The 19,099-nt window shown below is 41.6% G+C and overlaps 1 protein-coding gene across 11 annotated transcripts in view; it reads left to right on the forward strand.

Annotated features, from left to right (window-relative positions):
- LOC128991568 (trithorax group protein osa-like) overlaps positions 1-19,099 on the forward strand; it is a 90,746-nt gene that overhangs the window by 6,787 nt on the left and 64,860 nt on the right. For all 11 annotated transcript variants that reach the window (XM_054414568.1, XM_054414579.1, XM_054414578.1 and 8 more), the window contains exon 2: positions 15,074-15,277. In XM_054414568.1, the coding sequence (XP_054270543.1) occupies positions 15,074-15,277 (204 nt within the window). The remainder of the gene's footprint in view (positions 1-15,073; positions 15,278-19,099) is intronic.

The raw sequence follows: 19,099 nt of genomic DNA on the forward strand, positions 1-19,099 counted from the left end.
CAGAGCTCATTGTGGTGTTACATTTAACCTAGATGTTCTTTCTAGAGTATTATTTGTCGGGATTGTTTGGGCCGATGCATCGACATTAGTTCATGGCCAAGTGGCAACATCGTGTGCCGTTTTCAAGACGTAACAACAACGAAGAGATTATTTTATTGGTTAAAACCGAAGTATCCGAAATAACAGCAGTTGAGTGATGTAAGCAAAATTTTAACTCTTGCCCCTAGTGCTCAGTACTTAAAGAGACTTTAATTAATTGCAAAAATATTAGCCTTTCCACAACAATATAAGGTTCATTTGGTTGAAAAATAGGTTAGCTTAGAAATAAATAATAGGCCTAAAAATATTCTCCAAAATAACCTCAGTGTGACTTACCATTGAAAATACACCGAGTCTATGTATAGGCCTACACTGTGTAGCCTATAGTCAATGGTTGGTACCAAATATATTTTCTTTATCTAAGTAAGTTTAAATACCAGGGGAAAAAGTTGTGAAAGACTGCTTTAGAATACGTACAATATAGGTCCCTAGCCTAATGTCAATTTTTCCAATAATTCAGTTAGTTTCTTAATGTAGGATAGTCTCTCAATAATGCGGAGAAAGTAAGTCACGGAAGACACCAGTTGAGGTTTGGTACGATCTTTGAGTTGCGTCTATAAAGGTTTAATGGTATTGGATCCACACACGTAGGGTTTACTACCCATTAAACTGGACTGTACATGTCTGTGGCAGTGTGGACTTTGGTAGTGTCTGTAGTTGTCTACTATCCTCCTCTACCTGCTCTTTGCTGTCAGTTAACATGGTCTTGGAGTTGCATCTATAAAGGTTTAATGGTATTGGATCCACACACGTAGGGTTTACTACCCATTAAACTGGACTGTACATGTCTGTGGCAGTGTGGACTTTGGTAGTGTCTGTAGTTGTCTACTCTCCTCCTCTACCTGCTCTTTGCTGTCAGTTAACATGGTCTTGGAGTTGCATCTATAAAGGTTTAATGGTATTGGATCCACACACGTAGGGTTTACTACCCATTAAACTGGACTGTACATGTCTGTGGCAGTGTGGACTTTGGTAGTGTCTGTAGTTGTCTACTCTCCTCCTCTACCTGCTCTTTGCTGTCAGTTAACATGGTCTTGGAGTTGTGTTTATAAAGGTTTAATGGTATTGGATCTACACATGTAGGGTTTACTACCCATTAAACTGGACTGTACATGTCTGTGGCAGTGTGGACTTTGGTAGTGTCTGTAGTTGTCTACTCTCCTCCTCTACCTGCTCTTTGCTGTCAGTTAACATGGTCTTGGAGTTGCATCTATAAAGGTTTAATCGTATTGGATCTACACACGTAGGGTTTACTACCCATTAAACTGGACTGTACATGTCTGTGACAGTGTGGACTTTGGTAGTGTCTGTAGTTGTCTACTCTCCTCCTCTACCTGCTCTTTGATCTCAGTTAACATGGTCTTGGAGTTGCATCTATAAAGGTTTAATCGTATTGGATCTACACACGTCTCAGGGTTTACTACCCATTAAACTGGACTGTACATGTCTGTGACAGTGTGGACTTTGGTAGTGTAGTTGTCTACTCTCCTCCTCTACCTGCTCTTTGATCTCAGTTAACATGGTCTTGGAGTTGCATCTATAAAGGTTTAAATGTATTGGATCTACACACGTAGGGTTTACTACCCATTAAACTGGACTGTACATGTCTGTGACAGTGTGGACTTAGGTAGTGTAGTTGTCTACTCTCCTCCTCTACCTGCTCTTTGCTCTCAGTTAAGGTATAACATGATCTTGGAGTTGTGTTTATAAAGGCTGTACCTTTGACTATCCCAGGTATGAAAAAGCAATGACTGTATATAATGTGTAGTTGACATGATCATTTTAACACGGTTTGGTTAAGCTTATTTCACGTTTTATTTTTTGGGTGTTAAGCTTTTACATGGTTTGATTTCAATTAGTTTTTGACGTTCACAATACAATTTTATGCAGGGGTTTTTATCCTTTTTTCTAGGGATCAGTTCAAACCATTCTATTGTTACTATCTGTTGAATGTTTAAAATAAGATACTGTAGAACCTCAATAACAAGTCCCCCAAGGGTGTCTTACTATTGAGGTTCTACTGTCGCATCATTGTCAATTGAATTACAGCAGAATGGTCTTGGATCGAACCAGTGACCTTCTGATTTTAAGGTGAGCACTTAAACCTAACTTTCCAGACAATATTCGCGCATCACAAATTCAAATCCACCAGCTGAACCTTGAAAGTGCCAAGGACGTTGATGATAACACCGGTATCACTTTCATTGATAAGTTTCACTGTTTACTACGAAACCGTATCACCGTATCGGGCAATCTGATAGTGTGTGTGTGTGAGAGAGAGGGTGATAGTCTCGGGCACGTGAGTGTGACAGAGATGGTAGACGAGGGTGGGAGGGGGGAATGATAATGAACTTGACAGAATCGTTTATCATGCGGGACTAACACAGGTGTGTGAGTGAGTCATCCTATTGTAAACAGATCTTTGCCAGTGCTCTTTACATGTTGTTCTTCTCCAAGTGTTGGGAGGGATGAATGTATTTGTTTGTGGTAATTTTGTGAGCGGCTTAACGCCATTGGTGAATTTTTCGGTTTTTTTTAGAGATCATTTCAAATCTTGGGCTTTATCTAGTCAATAGCATAATATCATCGTCAATCTAGGCGGGCAAAATGACATGTTGGTCAAGAATTTACAATGCTTAGGATCGAACCGCCGACCTCACAGCTTTGAAGGTTTGATCTTTTTGTTATTTTAAAATGGTACAAATAGTCTTCATCATATTCAGATATAGTGGTCCTGACTATAAATGCATTAGTCAGTGACAAAGCTAGGTACTTCACACCATTCTACACTCACTTTGCATTCATCCCAGTTAAAATATGTAAACAAAGCATCACTGTGATAAATGACATGAACAATCTAAAAAAAAACATTTTTTGGTGTTTGTACCGCCCCCCCCCCCCTCTAAAAAACTGATTGTCATTATAGCTTGCCAAATACCACTAGTGTTAACTTTAAGAACCTCATTTTCCTTAGGCCAAAAATATTTTTGTTCGAGGTTTTTATCCCCCTTTTGCAATGGATTGGAAGGAAATATTTTTGAGAAATAATAACTGTTAAAAGTGGAAATGTTAAAAAGCAGCAGCCTCATTATACAATTTCCAACAACTAGACATGTCAACGTCGTCCTGTCCAGCGAGTCAGTCCCGCGAGATAGGCGTATGTTACGTATAATTGACACAGTGTATAGTGTATGTATTGTGTATGACAACGTCGCTAGTGGGGGGAGGGGGTGAATCCAATATTCCCCTTCTCTGCCTACCCTCCTGCACTGGGACTTATTGTATCAAGCGCTTGACTAATGTGACATATTACTAAAAGTGCAAAATCGTCCAGCTGTACAGGCGGTTACTGTGGTCGATTCTAGAGATTTTGTATCGTCGGATTTAGTAGTTTTGAAAGTATATGTTGTGCGATCTGCCGTGATGATAATGTGTCTGTACACTGGGTAGGTACAGTCAAGGATTTTCCACAACTTGTGGAACAAGTACTAGAACGGGTTGTAGAAAGCAGGTTTCTATATGCTAAAGGGTAGAGGTCTTGAGATATTGTTGCAATATGAAGGTAAGATAAATAACTGGGTTGAATTAATAATTTTGTATTTAAAGAAAGTGTGATCTAGGAGTGTTAAGGTTGGCAGATCGATTCTATTGATATATAAAATTACTTCTAAACGTAATAGAGAGAGACCTGTTGTTGAGTATCTTTGGTCGGTTTTGTATAATATCAAGTCATACATTTCTATCCACTTCGTTGCCAAAGCTTGGCAAACCAGTACAAATCTATTGCTTCCTATCCTTGACTTTTTTAATGCTTTAAGATAAATATGGAGGTCTATAGTTGGATCAAATCTTCTCTACTTCCACTACCGATCAAACTCCGAGGTATTATAAAGAGTTGTTTTGGGTAAATTACAGTTAATGGAATTATTGGACGAAACCATTTCTTCTGACTAAACAATTTATAATATTTTGACCCCCCCCCCCTAAAAAACGCCACCAACGTACAAGAATACAACAGTAGTTGTGTATTGTTCCCTGTGTAGTGGAATCTTTTGACAGGTCTTTGTGCGGTATCAACCCCGGCTGCCAATCAAAGTCTAGACAGATCCACCCACCTCCCCCACACGTCAGCTACCAAGGTACAAGAATACAACAGTAGTTGTGTATTGTTCCCTGTGTAGTGGAATCTTTTGACAGGTCTTTGTGCGGTATCAACCCCGGCTGCCAATCAAAGTCTAGACAGATCCACCCACCTCCCCCACACGTCAGCTACCAAGGTACAAGAATACAACAGTAGTTGTGTATTGTTCCCTGTGTAGTGGAATCTTTTGACAGGTCTTTGTGCGGTATCAACCCCGGCTGCCAATCAAAGTCTAGACAGATCCCCCCACCTCCCCCACACGTCAGCTACCAAGGTACAAGAATACAACAGTAGTTGTGTATAGTTCCCTGTGTAGTGGAATCTTTTGACAGGTCTTTGTGCGGTATCAACCCCGGCTGCCAATCACAGTCTAGACAGATCCACCCACCTCCCCCACACGTCAGCTACCAAGGTACAAGAATACAACAGTAGTGTATTGTTCCCTGTGTAGTGGAATCTTTTGACAGGTCTTTGTGCGGTATCAACCCCGGCTGCCAATCAAAGTCTAGACAGATCCACCCACCTCCCCCACACGTCAGCTACCAAGGTACAAGAATACAACAGTAGTGTATTGTTCCCTGTGTAGTGGAATCTTTTGACAGGTCTTTGTGCGGTATCAACCCCGGCTGCCAATCACAGTCTAGACAGATCCCCCCACCTCCCCCACACGTCAGCTACCAAGGTACAAGAATACAACAGTAGTTGTGTATTGTTCCCTGTGTAGTGGAATCTTTTGACAGGTCTTTGTGCGGTATCAACCCCGGCTGCCAATCAAAGTCTAGACAGATCCACCCACCTCCCCCACACGTCAGCTACCAAGGTACAAGAATACAACAGTAGTGTATTGTTCCCTGTGTAATGGAATCTTTTGACAGGTCTTTGTGCGGTATCAACCCCGGCTGCCAATCAAAGTCTAGACAGATCCCCCCACCTCCCCCACACGTCAGCTACCAAGGTACAAGAATACAACAGTAGTGTATTGTTCCCTGTGTAGTGGAATCTTTTGACAGGTCTTTGTGCGGTATCAACCCCGGCTGCCAATCACAGTCTAGACAGATCCCCCCACCTCCCCCACACGTCAGCTACCAAGGTACAAGAATACAACAGTAGTGTATTGTTCCCTGTGTAGTGGAATCTTTTGACAGGTCTTTGTGCGGTATCAACCCCGGCTGCCAATCAAAGTCTAGACAGATCCCCCCACCTCCCCCACACGTCAGCTACCAAGGTACAAGAATACAACAGTAGTGTATTGTTCCCTGTGTAGTGGAATCTTTTGACAGGTCTTTGTGCGGTATCAACCCCGGCTGCCAATCACAGTCTAGACAGATCCACCCACCTCCCCCACACGTCAGCTACCAAGGTACAAGAATACAACAGTAGTGTATTGTTCCCTGTGTAGTGGAATCTTTTGACAGGTCTTTGTGCGGTATCAACCCCGGCTGCCAATCACAGTCTAGACAGATCCCCCCACCTCCCCCACACGTCAGCTACCAAGGTACAAGAATACAACAGTAGTTGTGTATTGTTCCCTTTGTAGTGGAATCTTTTGACAGGTCTTTGTGCGGTATCAACCCCGGCTGCCAATCACAGTCTAGACAGATCCACCCACCTCCCCCACACGTCAGCTACCAAGGTACAAGAATACAACAGTAGTGTATTGTTCCCTGTGTAGTGGAATCTTTTGACAGGTCTTTGTGCGGTATCAACCCCGGCTGCCAATCAAAGTCTAGACAGATCCACCCACCTCCCCCACACGTCAGCTACCAAGGTACAAGAATACAACAGTAGTTGTGTATTGTTCCCTTTGTAGTGGAATCTTTTGACAGGTCTTTGTGCGGTATCAACCCCGGCTGCCAATCAAAGTCTAGACAGATCCCCCCACCTCCCCCACACGTCAGCTACCAAGGTACAAGAATACAACAGTAGTGTATTGTTCCCTGTGTAGTGGAATCTTTTGACAGGTCTTTGTGCGGTATCAACCCCGGCTGCCAATCACAGTCTAGACAGATCCCCCCACCTCCCCCACACGTCAGCTACCAAGGTACATGAATACAACAGTAGTTGTGTATAGTTCCCTTTGAAGTGGGATGTTTTGACAGGTCTGTTAGTGCGGTATCAATCCCGACTGCCAATCACAGTCTAGACAGATCCCCCACCTCCCCCACACGTCAGCTACCAAGGTGCCAGAATACAACAGTAGTTGTGTATAGTCCTCTGTGTAGTGGGATGTTTTGACAGGTCTGTTAGTGCGGTATCAATCCCGACTGCCAATCACAGTCTAGACAGATCCCCCACCTCCCCCACACGTCAGCTAGCAAGGTGCCAGAATACAACAGTAGTTGTGTATAGTTCTCTGTGTAGTGGGATGTTTTGACAGGTCTGTTAGTGCGGTATCAATCCCAGCTGCCAATCACAGTCTAGACAGATCCCCACAAGTCATCTACCAAGGTGCCGGAATACAACAATAGTTGTGTATAGTTCTCTGTGTAGTGGGATGTTTTGACAGGTCTGTTAGTGCGGTATCAATCCCAGCTGCCAATCACAGTCTAGACAGATCCCCACAAGTCATCTACCAAGGTGCCGGAATACAACAATAGTTGTGTATAGTTCTCTGTGTAGTGGTATGTTTTGACAGGTCTGTTAGTGCGGTATCAATCCCGGCTGCCAATCACAGTCTAGACAGATCCCCCCACCTCCCCACACGTCAGCTACCAAGGTACAAGAATACAACAATAGTTGTGTATAGTTTTCTGTGTAGTGGTATGTTTTGACAGGTCTGTTAGTGCGGTATCAATCCCGGCTGCCAATCACAGTCTAGACAGATCCCCCCACCTCCCCCACACGTCAGCTACCAAGGTACAAGAATACAACAATAGTTGTGTATAGTTTTCTGTGTAGTGGGATGTTTTGACAGGTCTGTTAGTGCGGTATCAATCCCGGCTGCCAATCACAGTCTAGACAGATCCCCCCACCTCCCCACACGTCAGCTACCAAGGTACAAGAATACAACAATAGTTGTGTATAGTTCTCTGTGTAGTGGGATGTTTTGACAGGTCTGTTAGTGCGGTATCAATCCCGACTGCCAATCACAGTCTAGACAGATCCCCCACCTCCCCCACACGTCAGCTACCAAGGTGCCAGAATACAACAGTAGTTGTGTATAGTTCTCTGTGTAGTGGGATGTTTTGACAGGTCTGTTAGTGCGGTATCAATCCCAGCTGCCAATCACAGTCTAGACAGATCCCCACAAGTCATCTACCAAGGTGCCAGAATACAACAATAGTTGTGTATAGTTTTCTGTGTAGTGGGATGTTTTGACAGGTCTGTTAGTGCGGTATCAATCCCGACTGCCAATCACAGTCTAGACAGATCCCCCACCTCCCCCACACGTCAGCTACCAAGGTGCCAGAATACAACAGTAGTTGTGTATAGTTCTCTGTGTAGTGGGATGTTTTGACAGGTCTGTTAGTGCGGTATCAATCCCAGCTGCCAATCACAGTCTAGACAGATCCCCCCACCTCCCCCACACGTCAGCTACCAAGGTACAAGAATACAACAATAGTTGTGTATAGTTTTCTGTGTAGTGGGATGTTTTGACAGGTCTGTTAGTGCGGTATCAATCCCGGCTGCCAATCACAGTCTAGACAGATCCCCCCACCTCCCCACACGTCAGCTACCAAGGTGCCAGAATACAACAGTAGTTGTGTATAGTCCTCTGTGTAGTGGGATGTTTTGACAGGTCTGTTAGTGCGGTATCAATCCCGACTGCCAATCACAGTCTAGACAGATCCCCCACCTCCCCCACACGTCAGCTACCAAGGTGCCAGAATACAACAGTAGTTGTGTATAGTTCTCTGTGTAGTGGGATGTTTTGACAGGTCTGTTAGTGCGGTATCAATCCCAGCTGCCAATCACAGTCTAGACAGATCCCCCCACCTCCCCACACGTCAGCTACCAAGGTACAAGAATACAACAATAGTTGTGTATAGTTCTCTGTGTAGTGGGATGTTTTGACAGGTCTGTTAGTGCGGTATCAATCCCGGCTGCCAATCACAGTCTAGACAGATCCCCCCACCTCCCCACAAGTCATCTACCAAGGTGCCGGAATACAACAATAGTTGTGTATAGTTTTCTGTGTAGTGGTATGTTTTGACAGGTCTGTTAGTGCGGTATCAATCCCGGCTGCCAATCACAGTCTAGACAGATCCCCCCACCTCCCCACACGTCAGCTACCAAGGTACAAGAATACAACAATAGTTGTGTATAGTTCTCTGTGTAGTGGGATGTTTTGACAGGTCTGTTAGTGCGGTATCAATCCCGGCTGCCAATCACAGTCTAGACAGATCCCCCCACCTCCCCACACGTCAGCTACCAAGGTACAAGAATACAACAATAGTTGTGTATAGTTTTCTGTGTAGTGGTATGTTTTGACAGGCCTGTTAGTGCGGTATCAATCCCGGCTGCCAATCACAGTCTAGACAGATCCCCCCACCTCCCCACACGTCAGCTACCAAGGTACAAGAATACAACAATAGTTGTGTATAGTTCTCTGTGTAGTGGTATGTTTTGACAGGTCTGTTAGTGCGGTATCAATCCCGGCTGCCAATCACAGTCTAGACAGATCCCCCCACCTCCCCACACGTCAGCTACCAAGGTACAAGAATACAACAATAGTTGTGTATAGTTCTCTGTGTAGTGGTATGTTTTGACAGGTCTGTTAGTGCGGTATCAATCCCGGCTGCCAATCACAGTCTAGACAGATCCCCCCACCTCCCCACACGTCAGCTACCAAGGTACAAGAATACAACAATAGTTGTGTATAGTTTTCTGTGTAGTGGTATGTTTTGACAGGTCTGTTAGTGCGGTATCAATCCCGGCTGCCAATCACAGTCTAGACAGATCCCCCCACCTCCCCACACGTCAGCTACCAAGGTACAAGAATACAACAATAGTTGTGTATAGTTCTCTGTGTAGTGGGATGTTTTGACAGGTCTGTTAGTGCGGTATCAATCCCGGCTGCCAATCACAGTCTAGACAGATCCCCCCACCTCCCCATACGTCATCTACCAAGGTGCCAGAATACAACAGTAGTTGTGTATAGTTTTCTGTGTAGTGGGATGTTTTGACAGGTCTGTTAGTGCGGTATCAATCCCGGCTGCCAATCACAGTCTAGACAGATCCCCCCACCTCCCCATACGTCATCTACCAAGGTGCCAGAATACAACAGTAGTTGTGTATAGTTTTCTGTGTAGTGGGATGTTTTGACAGGTCTGTTAGTGCGGTATCAATCCCGGCTGCCAATCACAGTCTAGACAGATCCCCCCACCTCCCCCACACGCGCTCACTCCAAGAAACCCATTTATTTCCTCACGGTTATTTATGAATGGCGGCGGCAAGTGGCACGAGTTGTAACGTAGACCTTGATTCATTCATGTCTCTGGGCCGTTATATTATCGCCAATTTATTTCCGCCGTCTCAGCTGATTTCCATCGGCTCGCGGTATCTTTGCCTCCATCTCTCTTTGTTTGCTCCCATCTGTCAGTGTCTAATTAACAGTCTTATCTTCCTTGATAACGGTTTCCCACGGTGGTGGCTTCGTTGATTAATTTGATGTTTTATTGCTGGCGATGAGTAGTTTTAAATGTCGTCAACTTCTGCCTTCTTTCAATTGAATTTTTAAACGTTTTCCTCCTGAAGATGTGTTACTCAGTACACCATTTTCTTTTATGTCACCCAAATATATATCGGTGGTCTCGTCCAAACACTCACTAAGTAGCATGAAACATTCAGTTCTCATACTTAACGGCATTTTACCCATGAACAGTTAGAAAGTGTTACGTTCACAAAATTTCTAAAGCTCGTTTTACTCGAGAGATTTCGAGTTCCGCTTAGTTTGGCGCCCGATCCACCGAAACTAAGTGAATCAACGGCGACAAACTCTGTATATCCAGCCCGTTGCCGTTACGCATCTCCCTCCATCCATCGGTCTCTCTCTCTCTCTCTTTACCAATTGAATAGTATACATCATCCTTCGTAAAATTTGTTGATGTTATATTTTTATATTCGTGAAGTTTGAATGTAGACAGTCATAAAATACTCCTAAGTATTACAAAATTACCACAGGTACTGATATTCGACAATAAACCAAATTTCGCCACAATCCTTCGGTAGTGTCCTAATATAGGTCATGTGCCGATTCCGCGGGGTGGAGATGTGCCGCCGCTGCGTATTGATCTGCTCGGCGATCTTGCAGGCTAGTTTCTGGCGATATTTCGTCCCACTAAAGTAGCTTTTTTACAATCATATCAGTGTTGGCCTTCGTGTACATGCTGTATACAACATGACATCGAAGGATGGCATTAAAACGAAACCTCTCACCAGCTTTTAAAATATTTCATTTTACTTGTATGACAACGATGTATGGCAATAATCCTTTTGTAAACTGAATTCATCATTTACCAGTAGACATACAGATTTTCTAGATCAGTCGCAATTGCCCCCCTGTCTAAGCTGTGGTGTAAACATTTTTGAGTATTCTGAACCCTGTTTGCTCAGGGAGTTCGGCTGGAGCTCAATCATTCATTTAGTCCCATTCCTTGGGCAAACAGGGTAGCCTATATGCCTAGAAATGTGGTGTAACCTATTAAGCTTAATCAGTTCGTAACCTTTTTAATTATTAAAAAGCCGGCTTTTTTGTGGTTAGAAGCTTTTTATAGTTGGAAGTCAATCACTTTTTGATGGTTAGAAGCCAATAGATGGTTAAAAACAGCAGCTTTTAATTAGAAGCCAAAAGCTTTTTATGGTTATAAGCAAACAGCTTTTTGATAATTAGAAGCCAAAAGCTTTTTATGGTTATAAGTAAACAGCTTTTTGATAATTAGAAGCCAAAAGATTTTTATGGTTATAAGCAAACAGCTTTTTGATAGCCTAATTAGAAGCCAATAGATTGAATGTTGATGGTTTAAAGCCAGCAGCTTTTTGATGCTTAGGAGCCAACAGCTTTTGATGATTAGAAGCCAACAGTTTTTGATGATTAGAAGCCAACAATTTTTTATGGATAAAAACCAGCAGCTTTTTATGTTAAGAAGCCATTCGCCTTTTGACGGCTATAAACTGAACCATACTTTATATTGAGGTATATCGTACACCAGTAGTAATCTTATATAGAACAATAAAAATTGATAAAAATGAATTTCGTATTATCGTCAGCAGTACGAGAGTACAGCGGAGGTCCAGTTAGGGTTGGCTGCAGTCAGCCACGGATCGATGGTGATGCAGCCAGAGACTGCTGAGTTTGCTGATGCACTGAAAAATCAATATCATTGTTGATCCGAGCCAAAAATTATGGTTTATTTAGTTATGACTGTATAGCTTTTATATAAATTGCGTCATAATTTTTATAGCGGAACTGATTAGATTAAGTACTCGCTTTACAGTGGAAAGGATTAAATTTGGGGAAAAGTAGTAGCTTTGTATGGCCGTCTGGACATATGGGTTTTAATAAATGGGTTTGGACAAAGATAGCATAGTTAAATAAGTTACGAAGCTACAAAGGTTATTCATCCTGCTTTCATTTTAGCTAAAAATAGGCCTACGCCTCCTTGTGTATTGAAGTACAGTACCACTATTTAAATATTTTGCTTGCATTTATTGCATAGTATAGATACAATTTACAGTATAAAGTGACGGTTGTGGCTTAAATGGCTGCTGTTTTAATCTCTTTCAATTATTAAAACGCCTTCATTACTATGTATTTCCGAATTATTGTGACTTGTGAACACCAAAACTAATTTAATATAAATGGTATAACAATAGTATATTTACATTAAAAGTTTTAACATATAATAAATGGTTATAATATCTTTAACATCGCGTAGTCATATAAAACTGTACAATAAAATAAATAATATGTAAATGTGCTAAAGGGAAAATACTTTCTGTAATCAAATGGATGTAAAGTTCTATTGTGTTTTGTGTAACATTCAAAGCGTGGCATGATGTAAGTAAATAGCTGTGAGCCAAGAGTACCTACTCATACTTTCTCGGAATATCGTGTATTTTTATTGGTGAATTGTATGTTTAAAATTCTGCGATTTTTAAATCGTGTCTTTGTGCGTTGTTTTATTTGCCGTTGAAGGGCGAAAACACCTCTCCAAGTAGGTACTTACGTTATGAAAAGAATTTCGATGGTGTTAATTAATTTTATTCTTAATCTCGCTTCTTTATACGATTGTGCATCGTTCACTCTGAACATGGATTTATTAAATGTTTATATATGTAAATTAATGTCCCATTCTAGGGCCAAATTAATTAAAAGTTTAGAGCTTGGTTATTTTTCGCCAAAATTTAAAAACTAAAGTGGTTAAATGTTTTGTAAAAGATTTTCCCTAGATCTGAACTAATTTTTGTACTAAAGAAAATAAAATTGGTTTGATGGATATATCCGTCTTAAGCCAACAAAATATGTAAGGTGGACTATTAAAAAAAATCAATAACTTGTTTACCGAACTACCTTCTATCCAACCACATTGCTTAAACATACAAATCTTTTTACCGATCTAAAATCGTTTTGGTCCATCGACTATCGGTTTCACTCCCCGCGTGTACTGTAGAATATCGTCAGTTTTTATCGAATCAGGCTTTGCGGGCCGCTGCCGCTGTCTAGTGAGCGGACGTTTGTTATTTGATGTGGGGTCCGTGGGGGATTAAGACGGTACACGGTACACTGCCCCCTGGTCCCCTCTAGGGGTAGTCTCGCCCCGCCCTACGCCGCTATTGGTCCATCGACCAGGGGGGTGCTAGGGGGCCGGGGGGGGGGGGTGTTTTGTCCGAGATCCCGCTGATGTATACTCTGTCATTAACGTAGCGTATAATAAACTACTTCTTTCCACGATGCAAATTTTTGTTTTCAAAGCCGCTATGCGTTTAGAAGGGTTTCCCCGACTAGGGTTTTAATAGTTGAGGTGGAAACTCGTGGTGTTTTGGTAATCCCCCCTTTGTAGTTGGTTGTAGTTGGTTCAGGTATATGTTTAGGGGGATAGTTTTGCGGTTTGGCATTGAGCACTTTGAAATGTAAAGTTGTTTGAGGGGGGTCCCTCATATCTCTAGAGTTTTGATATAGTAATAGTTATGGTCCATATTAATTTGGCCTAATATAGTTACGTAGGTACTTGGAAATTTGTAATTTCAATTGTTTTCAAAGTGGGAAGGAAATACCATTAAACCGTGCTCATACATCAATTCCTAACCTCTTCTTGAATGACCATAGTTATATTTTCAATACTGAGATTTTCACAATTTCAGTTAATTATCATTCGCCTTCCGCCTTTGGGCCGTAAATTTAAACTCCCCTTGTCTACAAGTCTTAATTCATCTTATTTTTCTTATACATTTTTTAAAAGTGTTTAAGAATAATGTTACAGACACAAAACAAGTAGTGTTAGGTGAATATATTTACAATCACTTTTAAACACTTGTACTGTATTTATACTTTCGGAACGGATATACATACTTAAGTACTGTATTGATACAATGCGCCTGCCAACCACAATCACGAGTCTAGACGTTTGATTTCCCGGTTTTCACTAAACTCAAACTATATTATGGAGTATTATGGATGAATACTTACTGTAAGCTGAATACTTCTAAAGATATAAGATGATAATAGATTTGTACGTAGCAAACACACCAGTATGCGTATTTAAAAGAGTGAAAGATGGACATTGAATGACAAAGATTGTACATCAATGATAACTGTATGTAATACGAAGGTTCTAAATTAAAAGACGTTGACGATAAGATGTCATAAAACACCACACCACAATAGTTGAACTTCTAAAACCCCTTGGGCCATGATTCAATCGCAGCCCATTGTCGTCAGAACTGCCTCGTCTTGTCGTGGGTCGGAGGCTGATTGCTGAAGAGAGATGGCGATAGTGACAGGTGGACGATGTAAACAGAGAGGGTCAAGGTCAATGACCTCGCGACCTTGGCTTATCACATCAGTCACGTGACTCAGTCAGCTGTTTATCAGCTGTAACCTACAGTAGCGCACGCCACACTATCACGACCCGCCGAATAAGCAGCGGGCCTCTGCGATACGATACGGATACAATATGTTGCGTGTGTTTCGTTTACATATTTATATTAGCCTATTTCATTTTTAGCTTTGTATAATTTTTTGTAGAAAACTGGTAACTGTACATTAAACTTTTAAAGCTACAGTTCCACTTCGTGGCATTATTTTCCCGTACAGCATATTTGTCACAAACTCGTTTTTTGGGTTTTAAATTTTAAACACACGGAGTAGAAATTAACTGATAGCCTAATGCAAGAGTCAAGGAACTCTATTTTAAACGTCCAAGGTCAGCAATGATTCTTTACAACATCTTATAAAGAGACTCTCTCTTGGCAGTCTTCATTTGAAACTACAATTTCTGTTGCAGTAATATTTTGTAAGGGATTAAAATGCGAGTGGTTCTTAAAAACCTACAAAATTGTCTGTATTTTCCACACGGCTAATAACATTAAATGTTTCCTTTCCCGTGAGTTTAAAGGAGGTAGGTAATTGTATCTGGATATATTTAAGTAGAAATGCAAACTGTTACTTGTGTACTTGTATTTGATATATTTGTCTGTATATATTTAGTTTCATTGATCTACCTACTATATCCTTGGTAATTTGATATTACCCCGGCACATATGTATTTTACCTGGCGTTCATGTGGCACTCCCATATTGCTAAGGGCACAGTATTGTTGTAAGGAAGGTAATTGTGTAAACTACTTGTTTATGTACACTGGCTATGTTGCTTACCATGTTGTGTTGTTGTAGGGTGGTCGAGGCAGTCAGTACGGTGGTGGTAGCGGGTCACCAGGACCCGTGTATCCCCCCAGTGCCGGGTCCCCAGCAGGTCCGGGTCCTACACCTCCACAGCAGTACCCTCCGTACCCTCACAGGTACCCTTCCCCGTCCCCCGCGTCACCGTCGGCACCTCCGCAGCAGCCTCAGACTAGGCCGCCCTTCCCCGCCCACCAGGTACGCTCACAACAGTTACTGTAGGAGTGTAGGGAGTGTATTTAAAGATTAAATGCTAATTGTATGTTTACCATACAGTACGGAGCGTCTCTAAGGCAATGTATTTCGAAGTAGTTTCAGCGACTCTAGTGGTTATTTAACCTCAGGAACCGCGAATCAATTCTTTTTGCATTTTGTACGCTTTTATGGATACGGTACCTAGTTTGATTATACAGTTCCAAAGTCGAAACCTCAAATTAAGTTGAAGTACTTGTCTATAAAAATTATGAAGTTAGTAGAAGAAGTAAAGTACTCAATCGTTGAAACGAGAGTTGATGCAATCCGCATGTCAATTATTTACGTTTTCTAGTAATATTAATTAGCTTGTACTGCAAGACCTGTACTGCACGGTAGACGTGGAATTTTAATTTAGCTTAAACTGTAGTAGTGGTTGTAGAGCCCGTCCTAAAAATATAAAACGTCATGGCATCAAGTATTTTCTTAATAGACCTAAACATGGGTAAACTAGTTTTCAGCCGATCTATAAGGACGAATATTACGGGAATGTTGTGTTTGAGAATGGTTGGTAATGCCGGTATTGTGAGAGAAACTAAAAAAGACAAAGACACATCTGAAAAATATACTGAATAATTTATTTTCAATATTGTTACCGCTGCATCTTTGAAATCTGTAGTATAACTACCTAATTTTATTATATTTTTATGTATTTGTCAGTACAGTATATGTATTGTTATCGGTGATAAATAAAATAAAGCCCTACAATGCCAATAGTAGTACAGTACTGTATTACTATCTACAATTTCCCACATCAGGAATATTACCCGAAAAGTGAGCAAATACATTACAGAGGACGTTTTATCGTACGAAATTATTTATCAGAGGTTTTAAGGCTGTAGAGTGTTTATATTGCCGCTGAGTCGCCCAGTTCGGTTCTGTGTTCTGTGGCGGTCGCTTAGCAACAGATGACGTCACCGCCGCCATCTTGGATCCTCCCCTCCCCTCCCGTCCACGGCTAACCTAACTACTATAAAAACGTTTCTGTTATCTGACGTTTTTCCCTTCTGTTATTATTTTAAGTTTTTGTTGACGCGATCGCAGTTCAGTTACCAGTTTGCTAACGGAAATTCCGAACATTTAAGCTTCGAGAAAAGCAAAAGGATGAGCGCTCTATTTACCCGGCGATCTCTCTCAGTCCTGGATTTGACGCTGTTGTTTTCTCCAATTGAGAAATGTTATTTTTATTTTGAAACGCCATAACCTTTGTGTTTACGGTAAATTTGAACATGGATGAGAGCTGAATAGTTAAATAAATAATAATACAGTATATCAAGAAGGAAACTTGTTTTGAAACTAATATTTATCATACAAAAAGTTCGTGGTAAGTTAGGGTTTGTAAAACATTCAATAGTTAGTTTTCAATTCATTACTTAGCATTTCAGGATTGAAAATTCATATTATAAGGTAATGGGATATACGAAACACACTGAGTGATATAAAGCACAGTAAACTGTCAGCAGTGTTCAGTGTTCAATGTAGAACGCCTAGCCGCGCCGCGCTGTCGGTACCGCTGGTGCCGCTCAGGGCTGGTTGCCGCTGCCATTACGACACGGCGGTCTGAGAACAGTGAGTCAGCGACGAGTCAAAGGAAATGAGCCGCTGTCTGTGAGACCTTGGCCAGTCAGCTGTCAGAAGATTGTGTACTATAATAATATCGTTTGACGTTGTCGTTCGCCAGCAGTGCAGTGAAACATGCACGTTGTTCGCTAGCAACGCAGTGAAACATGCACGTTGTTCGCTAGCAACAGTGGGCAGTTTACGTAGTTCGTTATCTGTTTGGTAGAACGTTCACGTCGTTCGTTATCTGTTCGGTACAATGTTCACGTAGTTTTTTATTCGATCGGTAGGACGTCCACGTAGTTTGTTATCGGTTCGGTACAACGTCCACGTACTGTAGTTTGTTATTTGATCGGTAGGACGTTCACGTAGTTTGTTATCTGTTCGGTACAACGTTCACGTAGTTTTTATCTGTTCGGTACAATGTTTACGTAATTTGTTATTTGATCGGTAGGACGTTCACATAGTTTTTATCTGTTCGGTACAACGTTTACGTAGTTTGTTATTTGATCGGTAGGACGTCCACGTAGTTTGTTATCTGCTTGGTATAACGTCAACGTAGTTCGTTATCTGATTGATGGAACGTTTACACGTAGTTCGTTATCTGTTCGGCACAACATCCACGTAGTTTGTTATTTGATCGGTACAACGTTCACATAGTTTGTTATGTGATCGGTACAACGTTCACGTAGTTTGTTATTTGATCGGTAGGACGTCCACATAGTTTGTTATGTGATCGGTACAACGTTCACGTAGTTTGTTATTTGATCGGTAGGACGTCCACGTAGTTTGTTAAGTGATCGGTACAACGTTCACGTAGTTTGTTATTTGATCGGTAGGACGTTCACGTAGCTTTTTATCTGTTTGGTACAACGTTCACGTAGTTTTTATCTGTTCGGGACAGCGATTACGTAGTTTGTTATTTGATCGGTAGGACGTCCACGTAGTTTGTTACCCACGTAATTTGTTATCTGATTGATAGAACGTTCACGTAGTTCATTATCTGCTCGGTAAAACTTCATTGTAGTTCGTTATCTGATTGATGGAACGTTCACACGAAGTTCGTTTTTTGTTCGATACAACGTCCACGTAGTTCGTTTTCTGCTCAGTAGAACCTAAACGTAGTTCGTCATCTGATTGATAGAACGTTCACGTAGTTCGTTAACTGCTCGGTAGAACGCCAACGTAGTCTGTTACCTGCTCGTTAAAACGTTCACGTAGTTCGTCATCTGCTCGGTAGAACGTCAACGATGTTCGTTATCTGATTGGTAGAACGCTCACGTATTTTATTATCTGCTCGGTAGAGCGTTAACGTTTTTCATTAACTGATTGGTAGAACGCTGACGTATTTTATTATCTGCTCGGTAGAGCGTTAACGTTTTTCATTAACTGATCGGTAGAACGTTCCCGTATTTTGTTATCGTCTCGGTAGAGCGTTAACGTTTTTCGTTATCTACTCGGTAGTGTTATTGTTTTTCGTTATCTGATCGGTAGAACGTTAATGTATTTCGTAATCTGATCGGTAGAACGTTAATGTATTTCGTAATCTGATCGGTAGGGCTTCAACGTTTTTCGTTATCTGATCGGTAGAACGTTCGCGTATTTGGATATATTCACAGTAGAGCGTCAACGTTTTTTGTTATCTTATTGGTAGAGCGTTAACGTTTTTCGTTATCTGATCTGTAGAACGTACACGTATTTTGTCATCTGCTCGGTAGAACGTTGACGTAGTTTGAGTAGAAAGTTGAGGTAGTTCGCTAGCTGTTCAGTAGAACGTTCACATAGTATCTTATCTGCTCGGTAGAACGTGGATTATGTCGTTCGCTTGCTGTTAGTAAACACGTTTTTGACGTTCGCTATCTGCTTGGTAGATTGTTTTTGTATTTCGCTGGTTGTGGGGGGAAACTTGTCCATCTCGCCCGCAGCAGTGAACTTAACACTTTTCGTTGGGAGCTAAGTAGACTTTTACTTTGTTTGTTAGCTGCAGAGTTCGAATGCTTTCTAATTGCATTGACGATTGTTTGGTCAATTACTTCCGCATTCTATCGATGACATAATATGTTATTGTTTGGTCAATGTTATTGTTAGTCGTCACCAAAGAATAAGCCACGGTTCTCGCGCTGATTGTCACTTTTCTTGAATAAAAGTCCTTGCAGACTTAACGGCACACTGTTGGCAGTCTTTGTGGCGTTTATATATTTCGTTGGT

The sequence above is a fragment of the Macrosteles quadrilineatus genome, unplaced genomic scaffold (assembly GCF_028750875.1).
Source record: "Macrosteles quadrilineatus isolate MER2022 unplaced genomic scaffold, UCM_ALF_1.0 Scaffold_4__1_contigs__length_99947679, whole genome shotgun sequence".
NCBI classification, from domain to species: Eukaryota; Metazoa; Arthropoda; class Insecta; order Hemiptera; family Cicadellidae; genus Macrosteles; species Macrosteles quadrilineatus.